We start from the raw sequence: 19,295 nt of genomic DNA on the forward strand, positions 1-19,295 counted from the left end.
AGCCACACCACGGTGCTCAGGTATCAGTGGTTGACAGAGTTCTGAGCAGTTGGTGATTCTCTAGTTATACAATCCACTTTTCACAAGCTTTCCAATGTTTATTCTTTGAGGATGCTTATAAAATCTACGTGGTTGTCATTCCAGGCCTTGTCTCGTGTTTCTAACAAGCACTGTGTTTATAGTGGGGCATCCCACTGGGATATATTTAACATGCAGCATAGGATATGCTAGGTTTATTCTGTATCTTGTGTTTCTAACAAGCACTGTGTTTATAATAGGGTATCACTGGGATATATTTAACACTGTGTTTATAATGGGATATCACTGGGATATATGTAACATGCAGCATAGGGATACGCTAGGTTTATTCTGTATTTTCTACAGCAGTTCAGGTTTTAATGTAATGACCCTACTTGATAATTTACATATCTGTAAACTGCTTTATCAGTCACTTTCTAGACAGTAGTACCCTGTTAGTGACACTTAGGAAGTGTTTCCAGCAATGTCCTAAGCACTTCACAAGTATTAACCTTCGTGGTCTTCATAAGAAAGAGGCTATCGAAATGGTTGCTGTCCTGCTCTCATAGGTAACGTAGTTAGCCACAGAGATGTTTCGGAGTGTCCCATGGTCACCCAAGAAGAGAGTAGCAGAGCCAGGCTGTGGACTCATTATCAGGATGCTCCAGATGATTTAGTAAATAAGTCTCACCTGTTCCTGGCAATCCCTTCTGCTGTCACTCTCCCAGTCTTAATTCAATGCTATTGTAGCTCTGCGTAATTCACACATTCTCTGTGTGTCTGTTCTGTTCTCTTCCTTCAGGCTAGTCTTATATTTTCTTGGCTGCTATCCTGATTGAAAGTTTCAATAAGGAAACCTTCAGTATTTCTTGGAACTAGAGATATGGCTCAGGGTTAGGAGTCCTTGGTGTGTAATTGTGAAGACCACAGACCAGACTCCAGCACTTACATAGCAAAGCCTGGCTGCTCACATGTGCCTGTCACCCAGCTCCAGAGGACATGAGGACGGGTCACTGCAGCTTGCTAGGTTTCCACCTAGCCAGGAAGATACAAGCCCAAGCTTCAGAGAGACCCAGCCTCAAAGAAATAGTCAGAGCAGGGTAGAAGACATTCAACACCTTCTTCCAGCCGCATATACATACACGTACAACATGTAGACATATACATAAACATACAACATGTAGATATATACATACACATATAACATGTAGACAAACACACAAGATGACAAATACTAAATAGTTTTTAAAATTCTCTATTTCTTGACTGATTAATGACAAAACTGGAGAATTCTTCGGAGTTTAAAAGGCTTTCTATTTTGATGATCTATTGGTTGGACTAGGTCTAAACTACTAGAAAAAAAGTAGTATAAATATTTTTATTAATTTATTCATTTCTAATGGGTGGTATAGATTGTCTGAGATTATGTCAGGCACTTGCTCCGGCTTCTCTCCTCAGCCCACTACATATCACTGGGCACAAGAGCCACGTGTTTCTAAGGGCAGGCCTGGGGAGGAACTTGTCTTTAGTTCATGCTTCCTTTTAGATTAGTGCCACATCCCCAGACAAAAGCCAGGACTCCTTTTCTTAAAGGAGGGAAGAGAAAAACTTATTTTTGATACGTAACAAATGTTACCTGCCATGGACACTTCTGCAGGTGCTTCAAGTCAGATGTCCAAGTTTATGTCCAAGTTTCCTAGAACGTACTTCCTGTTTTCCTGCCACCGTGACCCTGCTCCTTTTCCCACACCCAGCCTAAATTCTCTCCAGCCTTTTCAGTCTCCTTTTCTCCCATCCAAATACTGCTCAGTGTCTAATCTTGAAGTTCTTCTAGTTTTTACCATTTTCCTGCCTTGTAAATGTTTGGATTTCCATAGTATAGACGCATGTCTATTTACACGTTTGTCTGTAAATTGCAGACTGTCTCTGTAACGGAATCCAAAGAGAGCATTCTGGGTGGTGTGCTGAAAGTGCTGCTGCAGAGCATGGCCTGCAACCAAAGCGCAGTGTATCTGCAGCACTGCTTTGCCACACAGAGGGCCCTGGTCTCAAAGGTGAGTGAGTTACTTTGTACCTGCTCTTATGTGACCACACTTTCTTCTTTAGCGCTGTCCACGGTCATTCGCCAACACTCACTGGTCAGTATGTTTTAAATTAATTCTAAACACTTATACCCTTGGTCCTCTGACTCTCATCCTATCTTCAGAACTTGTATTGATCTGATTTATTGATAGTCAGATTCCTGTCTAAAATCATTTTGTTTTGAAAAGAGCCTGACATCAGTTGCTGACTGAGTGCAGGCTGTCCTCCTTTTTTACCCTGTCCCCTGGGTTTTGTGGTACTGGAAATTAAGCCTCCGTCCTTGGACATGTGATGCAAGCAATCTTGACGGGGCTCTAGCTCGCACCCATGTATTTTTCTCTTCAACTCATTTATTCAGAGTTAAATGTATAGGCCGTTCTGCCCTTGCTGTGTAAAGGTGTGCTCTGCTATACCAGTATTGTCCACTCCCACCTCCACCCCTAAAACATGTGTGTTTGGCTGTGCTTGTTTATGTTGTGCTCTTATTCTCTTCTTCGTGTGCATGACTGAAGCCACAATAGTAGATAATGTTACTGGGCCTACCACATGGAAAAATACAACTTGCCCAGGGTCACACTGCTGCCTAACAACTGGCATCACCAGTATTTCAGCCCACACCCACCTCCCACCTCCCACCTCCCATCTTCCACCTCCCCACCTCCATCTAGCTGTGATCTGCATTGTTGACCTTAACTAATATTGTCTCTTAACCATTCGTTTTAATTTCTGGGCTAACCTATCAGATTTCTAAGTCAGGCTATATTGACATATATCTTTCTGGGTTTTACAGTTTCCTGAGCTCTTGTTTGAGGAAGAGACAGAGCAGTGTGCAGATCTCTGCCTCCGGCTTCTCCGACATTGCAGCAGCAGCATCAGTACAATCCGGTCACATGCTAGTGCCTCCCTTTACCTCCTCATGAGGCAGAACTTTGAGATCGGGAATGTAAGTGTCTGCCATGAAAATGGTCAGGGTTCATAATGAAATACAGCTTCAATAGACAGGTATTAAAACCTTAGAGTGTCTTCATTTCCCATCCTGCGTGTTTCTTACGAAAGCGTGTGCATGCATGGGTGCAGCATATGTGTGGTGTGTGTTGGGTAATACAGACTCATACCGCTCTATTCCTGTTGGGGGCCAGGTTCTTGTAGCCTAAAACAAAAGATTCTAATTGCATGAAAAATTACACCTAGTTTTTTAAAGTCCCTGACATTTGACTACACATGGAATTTCTTGAAACTTGTTCTTGGTAGCATTTTCTGTTGTTCTGAGAAATGATTATTTTTCCTGTTCAGGGGGGAAGAAAGATAATTTATAGATTAGCATTTATAGATTAGCATCTCTGACTAAAAACAGGTAATTAAAAACTGGCAGGGATGCTAGCTTTGTTCTTCACTACTACCCTCTCAGTCCCCACTACACAGTGTAATGTATTTACTCCCTTGAATTCTTGAATTTTATTACTCACACTGCGGGAACCACTGGCATATTTTAAAGGAATGAGTGATAGGCATTTAGTATTTTAGTACTACACACAAGATGGAGTGCAGGCCTAAAAATAGTCAAGTGATTAGCCAGGAAGTTATTGCCGTGACTCAGGGAAGAATGGGGTGGCTGTTGCTGGAAGTAGTGGTGTTAGGAGTGAGACACTGACAGTGTAAAGGCAGCGGGGACGGGAGTAGGTTCATCCTGTGAAGAAAGGGCAAGCATGGGCTGAACTGAGAAAGTCAACAGGAAAGAGGCACATTGGATCTACTGATTTCAGGTTATCCATGCAACATCCAGATGGAACTATTGAGTAAAGCAGCATGGTCTTGCACGCTATGGAGGACATGATATGGAGGCAAGCAAGTATATATGTTAGTTGGAGGGAAGGCATCGCTGAAGCTACTTAGTGCCTGTCAAGTGTGAAGAGATTTTTAACAAACATATAGGGAACATTGGTGATTTAGATTCTTTTGCTCTTGTTGGATAAAAACCCTGGCAGAACAGGTTCAAGGTTCAGTTCATCACAGCAGGGAAGTCAAGGCTGCCAGGGCTGGAAGCAGCTGGCCGTTCTGTTCAGGGACTAGACTAACCAAAATGAAAATGTGTGCTCCCACACCAGTGCAATCAAGAGACTCTTCCTTAGAAGTTAAGATTAATCAATACAATCCCTCACAGATACACCTGAAGGCTCATCTCCTATGTGATTCTAGAACTTATCAATTTAACACTAACCATCACAATAGATATCAGAGCAATAAAGAAGATAGGAAAGAAGTAGATTAAATTAGTCTTTATAAGTGATCTGGGAGTTTAGCTCAGTGTCAGGAGCACTTGCCTTCCTGTACTGAGGCGCTAGGCTCAGCCCCAGGTACTACAGTGCACTAAGAATGAGAGCGCTGGATGTTTACACAGAGAACGTAAAGCAGGAGCTTCCAGAGAAGAGTGGCTTCATAATTGGGAATAATGGAACAGCAATGAATTTAGACTGTGAGAGAAGAAGATAAGCTGTAAACTCTCAAAACATCACTGTAGAAGAGTCTGCTATACTGTTCTTTATGTCTTAGGGAACTTTCATCATGGCAGGGCTCGTAGGCTAGAGTTAAATACTCCACTTGGACTATGGATCGGGTCAGAACATAGCTCAGTGGTGGAGTATAGAATTGCCATACTTGATGCCCTAAGCTGAAGAGTTTTATGATATCAGTATGTATGGTTTCTTTATCAAAGACTGTAGGTGTGTCCATAGGTCTGTGGTTTATGTCTGGGTGTTCATTTCACTTCCACTTCTCAGTGTACCTTTTAATGCTATTATCTTACTGTTTTATTATGATAGCTTGGCAGTACATTTGAAGTCGTGGATGGTGACATCTCCAGCAGTTCTTTTATCCTTAGGCGTGTTTTAGCTATCATGGATTTATTGTGTTTCCATATAAAGCTGAAAATTGTCCTTTCAGATTTCTGTTGAGTAAATTATGTTTGAATTTTGTTGGTGATGCCTTTTTTGTTTTGATGTTTTTAGGTTCATTTGGCTGAGTTTATCAATCTTGCTGATTTCCTCAAAGAACCAACCCTTTATTTTGTTAATTCTTTGTATATGTTTTATTGATTTCAGCCTGAATTTGATTATTTCTTGCCATCTCCTTTTGGGTGTAATTTCTTCTAGAACTTTTGTTAAGTTGCTAAGAGGATATTTTCCATTTTTTTTAGGTAGGCACTTAGTGCTGTGGACTTGCCTCAGAGAATTGCCCTTCATGTGTCTCCTAAGTTTGGATATGTTGTACTTCCATTTTCATTCAGTTCTGAAAAGGATTCCTTTTCTTTCTTGACCCATTGTTCATTCAGTAGTGAGTTGTTCAGCTTCTGGGAATTTGTAAGCTTTCTGATGTTCCCATTGGTGGTGATGCTTTAACCTGCAATGGGTGGATAGGCTGCACTACCTTTCAGTTTTCTTTTTATGTATTGAGGCTTCCTTTGTGGCCAAGTATGTGGTCAGTTTTGGAGGTGCTAAGAATGTATATTCTTTTGTGTTTAGGTGAAATGATCTATAAATATCTAATAGATCTTTTTGGTTTAGGCAAAGTTTAGAACAGAGGCTGAAGGAACACCCATTCAGAGCCTGCCCCACATGTGGCCCATACATATACAGCCACCAAACTAGATAAGATGGATGAAGCAAAGAAGTGCAGGCAGACAGGACCCGGATGTAGATCTCTCCTGAGAGACACAGCCAGGATACGGCAAATACATAGGTGAATGCCATCATTAAAGCACTGAACTGAACCCCCCCCGTTGAAGGAATCAGAGAAAGGACTGAAAGAGCTGAAGGGCTCGAGACCCCATATGTACAACAATGCCAAGCAACCAGAGCTTCAGGGACTAAGCCACTACCCAAAGACTATACATGGACTGACCCTGGGCTCTGACCTCATAGGTAGCAATGAATATCCTAGTAAGAGCACCAGTGGAAGGGGAAGCCCTGGGTCCTGCTAAGACTGAACCCCCAGTGAACGGGATTCTTGTGGGGAGGGCGCTAATTGGGGGAGGATGGGGAGGGAAATACCCATATAGTAGGGGAGCAGGAGGGGTTAGGGAGATGTTGGCCTGGAACCCGGGAAAGGGAATAACATATGAAATGTAAATAAGAAAACCCAATTTAATAAAGATGGAGGGGGAAAAAAGATGTCAGCTCCAGCCTTTCTGTGTTTAGTTTTAATCTGGATGTTCAGTCAGTTGGTGAGAGTATGGTATTAATGTTAATATGTGAGAATCAATATGTGATTTTTGCTATAGTTACATTCTTTTATCAACTTGTGTGCCTTTGTGTTTGGTGCATAATTATTTAGAATTGCACTATTTCCTTGATGCATTTTTCATTTAATAAGTATTTAGTACCATTCCCCATCTGTTCTGATTAATTTTGGTCTAAAGACTATTTTGTCAGATATTAAAATGGCTACCCCGGATTGTTTCTTGGGTTTGTTTGCTTGAAATATCTTCTCCTGCCCCTGAAATGATGTTTATCCTTTTGTATTAAGATGTATTTCTTGAGGCTGGAGAAATGACTTAGCAATTAAGAGCACTGGCTGTTCTTCCAGAGTTCTTGAGTTCAGTTCCCAGCATCCACATGATGGCTCATAGCAGCTTACAACTGTAGTGCCATAGGATCTGGTGCCCTCTTCTGACATACAGACATACGTGCAGACAGAATACTCACATACATAAATGAATAAATCATTAATTTAAAAATGGTTGTGTTTCTTAGATGTATCAGAAGGATAGATCCTATTTCATAATGTGATCTGTTAATCAGTGTCTCTTTATTAGGTCATTGAGGCTATTGATATTGGGAGTTATTAATATACACTGTTTATTAATTCCTGTCATTTTGTTGTGGTGATGAGTCTTTTCCCCCTATTTTGATTTGCTGTTCTAGGGTTATTTATTCCTTGTATTTTCTTGGGTGAAGTTTCTATTGTCTTCTTAGAGCTGGAATGGTAGATAGATATTACTTAAATTTGTTTCATTGTATTGTCTTTCTTTCTCCATCTATTGTGACTGAAGGTTTTGTTGGGAATAGTAACCTGGCCTCTGGTGTCTCTGGGAGTTTGAACATCTGTCCAGGCCCTTCTGCCTTTTAGAAGACTCCATTGAAAAAAAAACAAAAAACCAGGCGTTATTCTAATAGGTCTGCCTGCATATGTTACTTGGTCTTTTTTCCTTGCAGCTTTTAATTTTCTTTCTTTGTTCTGTGTGTTTAGTGTTTTTATGATTATGTATCGTGGGGAATTTCATTTCCAGTCCAGTCTGTTTGGTGTTCTGTGTGCTTCTTGTACTTTAATAGGCACCTCCTTCTTTTAGTGAGGGACATTTTCTTCTATGAGTTCATAGAACAGGGGGCCTATTCTGGTAGGGTTCCCAGACTGTAATGAAGACATACTGTCCTGCGTCCTCCTGGCTGTTATTGGTTGTGCTTTTATGCTGGCATCTGGGTTTGGGCTGATTGTTATTCTGGGTCTTGTTATCTGGTCTTTGTTGGATTTTCCATCCCTTGGTTTCTGTTGTCCTTTCTGGATCTTAGGAACATATAACACCAGTGGGTTGCCTGCTTGGAAGTAATTCTGAGCACCTCATGTGTGGGCACTGTGGTTCACGAGTAGGACTTGTTTGTAGGTGTCTAGAGCTGACACACAGGAATGGGGATGAGCTGGGATGAGAAGGGCTCTGAGGAGGTTCACAGGAGGGAAGAAAGCAGGTCTCCCTCAAAGATTTGGTTCCCTGGAGGATCTGATTTTTCTGGCCACCACTAGGGAGAGAGTATCTCTGATGTTGGTGGCGAGACAGAGATAGGTGAGAAAAGGAAGTCTGTAGGAGGAAATCTACTTAATTCCCTGGGAGTGAGGCCAGACAGGAAGGAGAGACCACAGCAGATGATCTGCTACAAAGCCTGGATAAGAGTAGGAAATTGGAATTGCTGGATGGGCAGGAGAGTGAAAATCACTTAGCTGATCTGATCATCCCTTTGCATGGCCAGAGGTTCCCAGGAGTGAGACAAAGGGAGAGGGTGTGAGGGAGGAAGGCTGCAGGAGAGACTGTTTAGTTCCCTGGAATCCATGATGCCCTTTTAAAAATCAGATTACATGGTGTATATTCCATTACTTTAAAAAATGTTTCAGAATTGCATTTTTTCCACCAAACTTTGATTTTACTTGCAGTATTGGGATCAAAACTATACCCTCACACAAGCTAAGCAAGCACCCAGCACTGAGCCATGGTCCTAGCCTTTCCTTCTGCAGGGAAACAAAAGCATGTTTTATTTTGACTGTCTTAAATATTGACAATTTCCTTCTCACAGAACTTTGCCAGAGTAAAAATGCAAGTCACAATGTCACTGTCCTCATTGGTGGGTACATCTCAGAATTTCAATGAAGAATTCTTAAGACGCTCTCTAAAAACTATTTTGACATATGCTGAAGAAGATCTAGAATTGAGGGAAACCACATTTCCTGATCAGGTGAGAAATGCTACCATATGTGTGTGTGTGTGTGTGTGTGTGTGTGTGTGTGTGTGTGTGTGTGTGTGTTCGTTCACATGTGTGTTCCTGTGCACACATGTGTTTTATACATGTGAAGGCCCAGAGGTCAAGGTTGGTTGTCACTTTCGCACCCTCTCTCCCTGAACCTGGAGTTCCCAGTTTGACTAGGATGCTGACAGTGAGACCCAAGGATCCTCCTGTCCTTGGCTGGAATTAGTATGAAATGCCAACTAGCACACGTGGCCTGTAGGTGCTGAGGACAGACTCGGCCATCTCCACGGCCACCTCCTCTTAAAACAGTTCATCTGGTTGGTTAGTTCTGCTCATTTGTAGCATAGACGGGGGCAGTTCCTGCCTGTTTTTTCAACAGTCACACCGAGCTGACCGTTAACACGTGAGAGACAGGTCCCTCCTGTGCTCCCGTGATTCTCCTGCTGCTGCTCCTCATCCTTGCTCACAGTGCGGTCAACTGAAGAGTGCCCTCTCTTTGCCAGCCACACCCACAGACTTGCTGTAACTTGTTGTCAGAGTTCTAGAAGCTTCTCAGAAATAGCTTCCAGACTCATTCAGTTGTTGGGAATGAATGATAGAAAATGTTTATATGTTTCTCTACTGCAGGTCCAAGATCTGGTTTTCAATCTCCATATGATCCTTTCTGACACTGTTAAGATGAAGGAGCATCAGGAGGACCCAGAAATGCTGATTGACCTCATGTACAGGTAGCCTTCCCGTGACTCACCCACTGTTCGCATTATGGTTAACGTTCAGTGAGAAGAAACGTAAAGAAATAGTTACGTGACTTTCTAATACAGATGTATTTGTGTGTGGTCCTCTGCTCACACGTGTGTCTGCACCACTTGCATGCCTGGTCTGTAGAAGGCAAAGACTGTGCTTTTCTGAGGCTACTTCTTCTGTCAGTGCTTTTAAACTATTCAGTTTGGCCTGGAGATTCAGAACCACCTACCACTGCACCCCCAGAGGACCTTTCCTCTGGTCTCTGTGAGCACCAGGTACACTGGGGTAGACATGCATGAAGGCAAAACACCCACACACATGAAGTAAAAGTTTAAAAAAATTAATCTTAGCTGCTGCTATGTTGTGGGGTTTGCAGTGCAAGGATCAAAGGTAGAGCCTCGGAACACAGTATGTCTATTGCCAAGAGAGAATTTTTAAAAAACGAATCAGGTGTCCTAGATCTCAGACTTCTTAGAAACACCTCAAGCCCACATTTTAAATATAAAAAACAATCTTAAAAAAGTATATGAATGTTTAATGTAATATGAATTGTCATAATTTCAAATTGTAGTTATGATTAGAGATAGTATTTCTAGGTACAGATTTTGAGAAATTTGTAATTGCCCCTATATCTTGTTAGATGAAGAAATGGAACTTGGAGTTTTCTTTCTATGTGGCGCTCTCTTTCACAGTTTTGTCCATCATAAGACACACAAATAAAGCAAAAGACACACAAATAAATAAACTCTTCAAGTAACAATGTATATTTCCCTGTTTTTCCTTACATATTAATAAATATATAAGTATTTGTTACTTATTAATATATAAATGTAGATATGTAGATATATTATATATTTTTAAATGTAAATATCTTCTTAACAACCAACCCAAAACGATAGTGTCCCTTTCAGGCACCACAGTGACCTCTTTATGCATACACAATGGCATTTTCCAGCCACTGAAACACTTGTAACAGGCTGATGCACTAGCAGGATCTTGTTTATGTAAGTCTGAGGCACCCTCTGAACTCCCAGTCATTTTGGGAAACTGGCATCTACTGAGAATCATTTCTGTTCTGATTAGAATCGCTAAGGGCTACCAGACGTCTCCAGACCTGCGCCTGACCTGGCTGCAGAACATGGCTGGCAAGCACTCTGAACGAAGCAATCATGCGGAAGCCGCTCAGTGCCTGGTGCACTCAGCAGCCCTTGTCGCTGAGTACCTGAGCATGCTGGAAGACCGCAAGTACCTCCCTGTCGGATGTGTGACATTCCAGGTAGGGTCTACTGTGTGTGTGTGTGTGTGTGTGTGTGTGTGTGTGTGTGTGTGTGTGTGTGTGTGTGTGTGTGTGTGTGTGTGTGTGTGTGTGTGTGTGAGAGAGAGAGTGTGTGTGTGTGTGTGTGTGTGTGTGTGTGAGAGAGTCGGATGTGTGACATTCCAGGTAGGGTCTGCTGTGTGTGTGTGTGTGTGTGTGAGAGAGTGAGAGAGAGAGAGAGAGAGAGAGAGAGAGAGAGAGAGAGAGAGAGAGAGAGAGAGAGATCAGGTTGTGTCCTTTGGTTTTTACTTCAACCTGGTTATGTGGATCCTTCAGTGAGTAAAGAAAGCAGGAAGTAAGGCCAGACCTTGGCAAAGTGAATGGCAGCGCACTCTTAGACTGCACTGTTTGTATGCTGTTCTGAGAATGTAATCAGGGCATGTACACCACCACTGAGATATTAGAGAGAACCTGATTTTTAATTGGGGATTGAAATTAGGGCTTTGATCCTAGGTCCTCTGGAAGAACAGCCACTATTCTTAATTGCTGAGCCCTCTTGATTTTCTTTTCTACAAATGTTTTTAATTGTGTCTGTTCACGATGTGCTTTGGTACAGCTGTGAAGAGCAGAAGACAATTTTTTTTCTACAACTTGCTGTTGGGGGACATTTTCTAGCAACAGTGTTGTAATTTTATCATCATCTTAAAATAGAGCGTGCTTTGGGTCGATATGCATAGGGCTGACTCCAGGGTCTCTCACAGCTGAGTGTGGGCTCTGCCACTTAAGCTCTACCTTAGCGTCTCTCCTTAACCTTAGTGAATAGTGACATCTAGCTGTCATTTATTTCATACCTCGGAAAGTGATTCATTGCCAATATCTCTTCAATGTTTTTCCCTAGAATATTTCATCTAATGTATTAGAAGAGTCTGCTGTCTCAGATGATGTGGTATCTCCAGATGAGGAAGGCATTTGCTCTGGCAAGTACTTCACTGAGTCAGGACTCGTGGGTTTACTGGAACAAGCGGCTGCTTCCTTCTCTATGGTAGGTGACCTTCTTCACTCTGTTCCAGTTTCCTGATCCATAAATGACACATATGTCAGTGTCTCTGCCTTGCACCCTTGCCTTTCCTTTGAGAGCGGTTGCTGCAGGTGCCCTTAAGAGCTCTCCTCCCCACTCTGCTGCTGCTGCTCCCACTATGTGTATCCTAGCAATCTGGGGCTTTCCCTGGTGTTTTCACTTACTTGTTTATGAACCAGGGTTAATCTGCAACAGTTATTTTCTCAGTTTACAAAATATTTTCTAAAACCTTTAAATTTTAAAAAAAGAACAAATAAATTTTCTCTAAGCCTTTAAGCTCTGTCTGAGAAGATTAACACACTTTTACAGTGTTTCAGATGAATTGGAGATAATTTTTCCCTATATGTTGAGCTGTGCTTGTGCAGTGAACCTTCCTGAGTAGGTTTTGGAGGACTGACTCTTACCTGTCAGAGTACATCCTGCATCCCTTACCTGCCTGCTCTGCTTGTATAACTCAAGTCATTGTTCCCTCCCATCTGTGTGTGAATAATTGAAGCTGAAGCTGCCAAGGGGATCCAGGACAGGGCATTTATAGAAGGAATGTAGCCTTATCTTCCTAACCTTGAGCTTCTATGACTGCTTCCTTTGATTTTACTGCTTAGTGTCCCAGCACCAGTTGGGACCATGAAAGTGTGAGAGCAAAGCTTGAGATGGTGCCAGAGCTGCGCTGCTCCCCTAGAGACTCCATTTCTTCTGTAGGCCTTGCCCGTCTGTTCTGCAGCATATTGTAAGTGTGTGGGTTCAGTCTGAGCTCCAGGTTTAGCAGCTTTGTTATTTCATTTGCAACTTACTCAGTCTATTCATGCCTTCCTTTTCTTAACTGTTAAACGCATCTAACGATAACTTGTGCCTCAGGTTGGCGTGAGGAAGGGTAAAGAAGTCCATATATAGAGAGTGCTCCTTGTTTAGTCAGTGCAGTGCAGTGCACTGGCACATTGCCAACTTTACCCTTGCTGGTCCTCAGAACCCACATGTTTAAGTGTAATAAGTTTCAAGCTCTTAAAAATATCTTTTCAGACTTCAGTCCTTTCAAAATGTCCTATTTCTAAGGACCATGATCATTCCAGTTTTGTCATAGACTGGAGGGTTTTTTTTGCTACTGACAGTAATTTAGTAAATTTTCTGTATCCGAATATATATGTTGTTTCAGTATTTCACAGAAGTACATTTAGATTAAAGATTAGTGGTCTGTTGTGCAGAAATTCTTTTAATATTATCATTATTATATTCTATATTAATTCTTTTTAAGTTTTTAATTTAATTAAGATACTAGAGAATTTTAGTTATGCTAAATTTATTTCCCCATTGAACTACATTATTGCTTCAGATCCTCCTAGGATCTGGCCTGTAAGATCGTGTAAATTGTATTCTCAGGAAGCTCATTTGCTGACCTGTAACCCCTGGGAAAGCTGCTCTCTCCTCCCATGACAGTGCTGTCAGCTAGAGAAGGTGCAGCCGAAGTACAAACACGTCAATTAGTTTTCAAGAGTTTATATGCACATATACATGTTTATCTTAGTGAAATCAGTATAGGAGAGACAGAAACAGGGTGTCCATGAACATAAGTATTCATGGATATATAGAGTATAAATACATACCCACTTGAGTCCTTTCAGAGGAAATGATACTTTGCATAAAATTGGCTTTTAAGTTTTAATATGCTTAAAAATTAGACTATTTGGAAAGCTTATCTTAATAAAAAATGGTGAATTTATGAATTCTAATTATCTTAATTTTATTGATCTAAAAGAAAGCAGTATCTCACAGACATTGTTCTTGTAGGCGGGCATGTACGAAGCAGTTAATGAGGTTTACAAAGTACTCATTCCTATTCATGAAGCTAATCGGGATGCAAAGAAGCTCTCCACAATCCATGGCAAACTCCAGGAAGCCTTCAGCAAGATCGTTCACCAGGTAACAGCTCCCACTCCTGACTGTATTAGCTGGGGGAGTGTCTACTGCTTAACACTGCCTTGTGTTCACACCTAACCAAGTCCCATAGAGTGGCCATTTTACTTGAGTTAAAAGATAGTTTGTAGTTAAAACCAGACTTATTAACAAAACAAAACAAAACACACAAAAAAAAGAATGACTTTTTCTTTGTCAATTTTTTTGAATTATTACTAGTTAGCAATGTTTTAGAACTTTATTTCTGTATTACATTGTAGATTATAATTATGGGTTTGATATTTAAATTAACACCTGTTTCTTTACTGCCAAAAAGTTTTTATGTGTAAATTACCTTTTTTGTTGAATGATGTGAAAATGTAATGAAATCCTTGTATTTTTACTGCTGTAGCTGTTTCCCCTATATCTGCACTCTCACCCACAAGATTTCTAATATAAAAATGATGACCAAAACAAGATCTTATGCAATTTTGCAATTTATAGAGTGATTTTAGTACTTTACTTCACCAAAATCAGAATCAAACTTTGTTGGAAAATGAAATAGACTACTAGTGGTTGGTGCCTTCTGACTAAGTCTTGGTTCCACCGAAACTTTCCTGTTGGGGCTCCTCCTTCTCTTCTTCATGCATGCTTTTGCTCCCTCCACATGCACGACCTCCGCAGGGCAGTGGAGGAGTGACTGACTACCCACTCCTGCATGCAGGTCTAGAACAGTTTCACTGTTCACTAGCTGACCACCATGGCCAAGCTGTCACAATGAACAGACAAAGTCTGAAAGTAAAGTAGGTTGCTCCTGTTAAGCCGGAACTCTATTGTAACCTTCTAAAGTATTGGAGCTTCAAAAGGTTGGCTAGGTTTCATGGTGGGATAGATGCTTTTATAATCAATTATGCACATGCTCTGGGGACTTCATCTGCCTTGAGAGCTCTATGATGCAAATTGTGTCCAGTCTGTAACATGTACAGCCACTAGTGGTTTTCCAGAAACTTGCGTCCATTTGATTCTGGTCCTGCTGTTGGGCACAGTAGCAGTGTGTGTCCTGTTTAACCTGGATATCTCGGTGGAATGATGCTCCTGGTAGTCAGAGATCTGAGTTAAACACAGAAACAGAATAGGCGGCAGATTCCCTCCCTAAAATGTATACTTAGACTGAAAAAGGACTTTGACTTTTAAAGCTTAGCTTTTCAAAGACAAAATTTTAGGAATTGAGCTTAGTCAATCATGTTATAAAATTTCTGTCGGTTTTAGATGATAGAACATAGTCTACTAAATTATTTTGTTATCCTCTGAGGAGAAGCATTTGTGGTATGGTACGGTATAACTGACCTTCCTTTGGCCTCCTTGTTCTTCTGAACAGTTTTTTATGACTTGCCCTTTCTTTACTTTTTATTACACAGAGTACTGGCTGGGAGGTAGGTAATGCTTTAGTTAGTTACGACACTAATAGATGGATTGGACCAGATTTCTTATGCCAATGCTTTGCCCACATGTGCTAGCTGTGGGCATTCTGTTGCTGTCTGCTTATCAACTGAATTCATTAACCAAAGAAATGTTGCTAAAATACTGTATGTTACATTAAGAGCTGTTTGATGTAGAGGCTCGGCAGTGCATGGAAACCCGTTTCACTGATGAGATTCTTTGGTAAATGAGCCACTGTGTCACCACTCCGGTTTGTTTTTACCCTTTGATGCATTTCTGTCATCAACACTTAGACACAGATTTCTTTCTTAACCATGTTTCACTCACTTACAGAGGTCGATTTATATTATTGCTCAGAGGTATAAATAGAAAATATTGTATTTGTCTCCCAGTCAGAGGACATACTGTTTTCTGTGCCTTTGTGTAAGAGAAAAATCATCTGTGTGTTATGCTGGCATCCTGTCAGTGAAGGTGGATGCAGACTGTGGATAACTAAAATGCAGGTGGGAGTGGGGCATGCTGGAATGGATAAATGTGCTGAATTTGATCATGGGTCACTTTGCCCTGGGTGTAGCCCACACCCTGGGAAAGAAATTCATTTTGGTCACTTAAATTCAATTCAGGGAGCAAGATAAATAAACTAAGAAAACTTAGCACTTAAAAATTTGACTTCATATTCTGATAGTGTTTATTCCTGTATAATGAAGACATTTGCTTCCTTTTATGTAGTAGTTAAATTTGGAAATATTAAATAGAAAATAGATCTTATCTGAATTTGAATTTTTCATCTTTCTGTAAAGGATAAAATTCTTTAAATTAAGCCCTGATAGTGAATATGGTCTTGGGCTATGTGTGTGGTAAGAGTTCTGGCTTTGCCTCTCAACTTACATTGGCTGAATATTGTAGGTGTCTCTATTGCTTCCTTACAACCCTTGTTTGGAGACCCCGAAAGCACACTTTAGAGACAGCAGTCACCAGTGGCTGTCCTCCCATTCTGGAATCGCGCCTCCTCTCCTTATTTTGACACGTGCCATCACATTTACACCCACCTTCACCCTCCAGATCAGAGGTGTAGAGCCCCACCGATACCTGACGTCTCACCGCTCATTTCTGTGCCTTCGTCTAGATATATGCAGAGTCTTGCCACAGCCATCCCCGAGGGATAGGGTTCCTCGTGGACATTCTAACATGAAACAGAATTAGCTGAAAACTGACATAAAATTAAGAATATATTAAAACCTCTGAGCAGTGTTTTACTTGTCTCTTGATGCTAAATCGACCCCTGGATGATAGCCTCTCCCCTGGTTTTGACACTAACACCATCCTCCCATCGTGCTCCTGCATGGTAAAGGGGCACAGACCGTGCTTCCTCATTTGCATCCTTGTCACTGCCTGTGCTGGATCTTCAGCGTCATAGCGTCTGAGCTTGGTGCACGTGTGTTTTTGCTGTACTTGTTAAACTTAAGTGGATGCTTGCATTTTAAAAATGTGTTTGCTACCATTTGCTGCTTAAATGTTTTGAAATTCCCCTAATTAAAATGCTTTCTGTTTTCTCTCTCTTGCCCCTGGTTGCTGACCTACTCCCTACTTTTACTATTGTCTATTGTGGTAAGTTCCTATCTTGTGAATATTTTCCTGTTTAACTCTGACAGCTTCAGTAATTTCATTTTTTTCTGAAAACTGTTTCTTAGCTAATTTCTTAGTATTCTCATAGAACGCTCACGATTGATACCTAGTAAGGACAATTTACATAGTATAAGGTTCCTTGAGTCTGCATTGTTCGTCATTTTGCATTCTGTTCTTGATTCAGTAGAAATTATGTGACTTGGCAAAGCTTTTTGGAGAGAGAGGTTGGGACAGAGAACTCTCGACCATATTCAACAGTTTGCTGACGTGTTTACATGTCATGTGACATGTCATGGAACTCTCAAGAACTTGCCACTGTTGACTACCACGTTTTGTTCCTTAATATCTTAATTTTCATTTTCCCAAAGTCCATTTATTGTTCTCTAAATAACATGAAATAAATCATTTCCTGTGGTGCACTTAAAATATTTTTAAAAGAAAAAATTTCATTTCTGTGTAAAAATTTAATGAACCTGAACAAGGAGTGGTTTTGTTTCTGTTTTGTTTTGTTTGTTTTGTTTCAAGGATAGAACATAAGATACTTTTAGGTTGGAGGGGAGGATATGTTATCACAAGATACAAGAGGGGAGAGAATGGGTAGAAAGCACTCATGGGCCTTTAACTCTAGAACAAGACACTAGGTATGCTGGCTCCAGGACCATTGAATGGGAAGAACTGTGTCTGAGAGGATGCGCTTTGTGGAGTTGCTGCTCCCTGGTGGCAGACCAGAAGGGGTAGAACCTTGCCATACTCTTTTGTTTAGCCTCCTCTGCTGGCTCTGTGGTCAGCAAACTGTAGATGACATTGGATGTGACTTGTTTCTGGGGATGGAGATATATAATGATTAGAATTAGACTTCAGATTAGCAACTGGTTAGGCTGAATCTAAGATGAGTCTGTCTGTTAGGCTACCACTTGGTTTTGACATTGGATTATACAAGAAAGATCTGCAAAATGCAAACCAGTAGTGGAAGAGGATGGCACTGTAATAATAGAGGGGATAAAGCAAACAGAAGGAGAGGTAGTTCTGTAGTGAACTACTCAGCAGGCCTGGTGGTATATGCTTTTAATCCCAGGACTCAGGAGGCTGAATTTGGCAGATCCAGGGTTCAAATCCAGTCTTGGCTACGTAGGGACTTCTAGGCAACCCTGGACCACATGAAGTCCTGCTTTAAAACTGGAACAAAACAAAAAGTAAGTTAAAAATAAGTTGAATTACTTAAAGAACTTCACAAGAATTCTTAAGAAAAACACCAGAGAAGTAAAGACCACTCAAAGGCCATTCTCGTGTCCTAGGGTTTCTGTTTGTGCGTGGGCTATGGGAAAGATGTAGCTTAAGTAACGTTTTGATTTGGCTGTCACATAAAAAGGCCAGAACTTGTTTTTTGTTTGTTCGTTTGTTTTTGTTTTGTTTTCTTCCATCAGTGAAATAAGGATCAAGATAGTGGTACCAGGCATAGAATCCTGCCAGATATTAATGTCACACATGTAGATTGGGCATGCTGTTGAGTATCTGTAGATTCAGCTGTCTGTAGGCTGAAGCAGATGATTGGGAGTTCAAGGCCAGTGTAGGCTAAAAAACTAAAAAGAAAAGATGTGTAACACATACAAAGTGTTTATAACACAGCAAATACTCAGGTGTGTTGGAGATCACTTTTATTGCTGCTGTGTTCACACTCTTGACATCACCATTATTCTCACTAGAAATCCGTTGCTTTTGTTGTTAATGCTGAATCACTGGGGATCAGACCCATAGACTTCATGAGATAGAGACAAGTGCTGGACTGCTGACGCCATTTACAATGGCACATCCTCTAGCCCCACATATTCCAGAGGAGGGGGCACGAGGGTTGTATGTTTGAGGCCAATCTAGAAATGTTAGCAAAGTCTTATCTCAGCATAGAAAATGGAAAAGAAAAAGGGGGTGCCATTCGTTGCTAGGGTGCTTGCCAGGACATCAATCCCGTGAGTCCGTCCCCAACCCTCACAAAAGTAGGTTAATAAGATGTTCCATGCAATATGTTCCCAAGTAGAAATCTTGGCCAGAAGAATCTGACTAATGATCTCTAGAAAGAATAGGCCTAATAGATGGGAATGGAGATGAGCACTGTGTCCAGTGCTGACATGCTGTGTGGAAGTCAGATAGTGTAGGAAGCAGCCGAGGGTCCTTGTGTAAGTGCACGACAGCCCAACAGGTTTCTTCCTTAGCAACAAAAACAAAGCTAGAACAGATGTAAATGTGTTTCACATGGGACATAGTTTCTTTGCCTGTGCATAGTTTTATCTTAACCTACAGAGTTAAGAAAACCTTAAGTAAAACCGCTTATGAAGAATAAGCTATATATAGTGTGGGAGTGGTGTGAAATTCAGAATGAATTCTGAACAGTAAAAGAAATAATGCTGGGGTTGGGGATTTAGCTCAGTGGTAGAGCGCTTGCCTAGGAAGCGCAAGGCCTGGGTTCGGTCCCCAGCTCCGAAAAAAAAAAAAAAAAAAAAAAAAAATAATGCTAACTTACAAGAAAGTATTCAAAACAAAAGCAGATATCAAAACAAAAGAAAATTAACTTGAGGAATGTGTTTTTTTTTTTTTTTTGCAAGTGAATTTACATGATTATACTTTGAAAACTGGATGTTGGCCAATAGGTGAGCAGTAGAGA

General features: G+C 41.0%; 1 protein-coding gene across 1 annotated transcript in view; it reads left to right on the forward strand.

Annotated features, from left to right (window-relative positions):
• Positions 1-19,295, forward strand: part of Dock7 (dedicator of cytokinesis 7) — a 170,472-nt gene that overhangs the window by 140,811 nt on the left and 10,366 nt on the right. The window contains exons 36-42 of the mRNA XM_032901794.1: positions 1,938-2,072; positions 2,891-3,043; positions 8,439-8,597; positions 9,237-9,337; positions 10,437-10,629; positions 11,507-11,650; positions 13,469-13,600. Of these exons, the coding sequence (XP_032757685.1) occupies positions 1,938-2,072; positions 2,891-3,043; positions 8,439-8,597; positions 9,237-9,337; positions 10,437-10,629; positions 11,507-11,650; positions 13,469-13,600 (1,017 nt within the window). The remainder of the gene's footprint in view (positions 1-1,937; positions 2,073-2,890; positions 3,044-8,438; positions 8,598-9,236; positions 9,338-10,436; positions 10,630-11,506; positions 11,651-13,468; positions 13,601-19,295) is intronic.

This window comes from Rattus rattus, chromosome 1 (genome assembly GCF_011064425.1).
Source record: "Rattus rattus isolate New Zealand chromosome 1, Rrattus_CSIRO_v1, whole genome shotgun sequence".
Classification (NCBI taxonomy): Eukaryota; Metazoa; Chordata; class Mammalia; order Rodentia; family Muridae; genus Rattus; species Rattus rattus.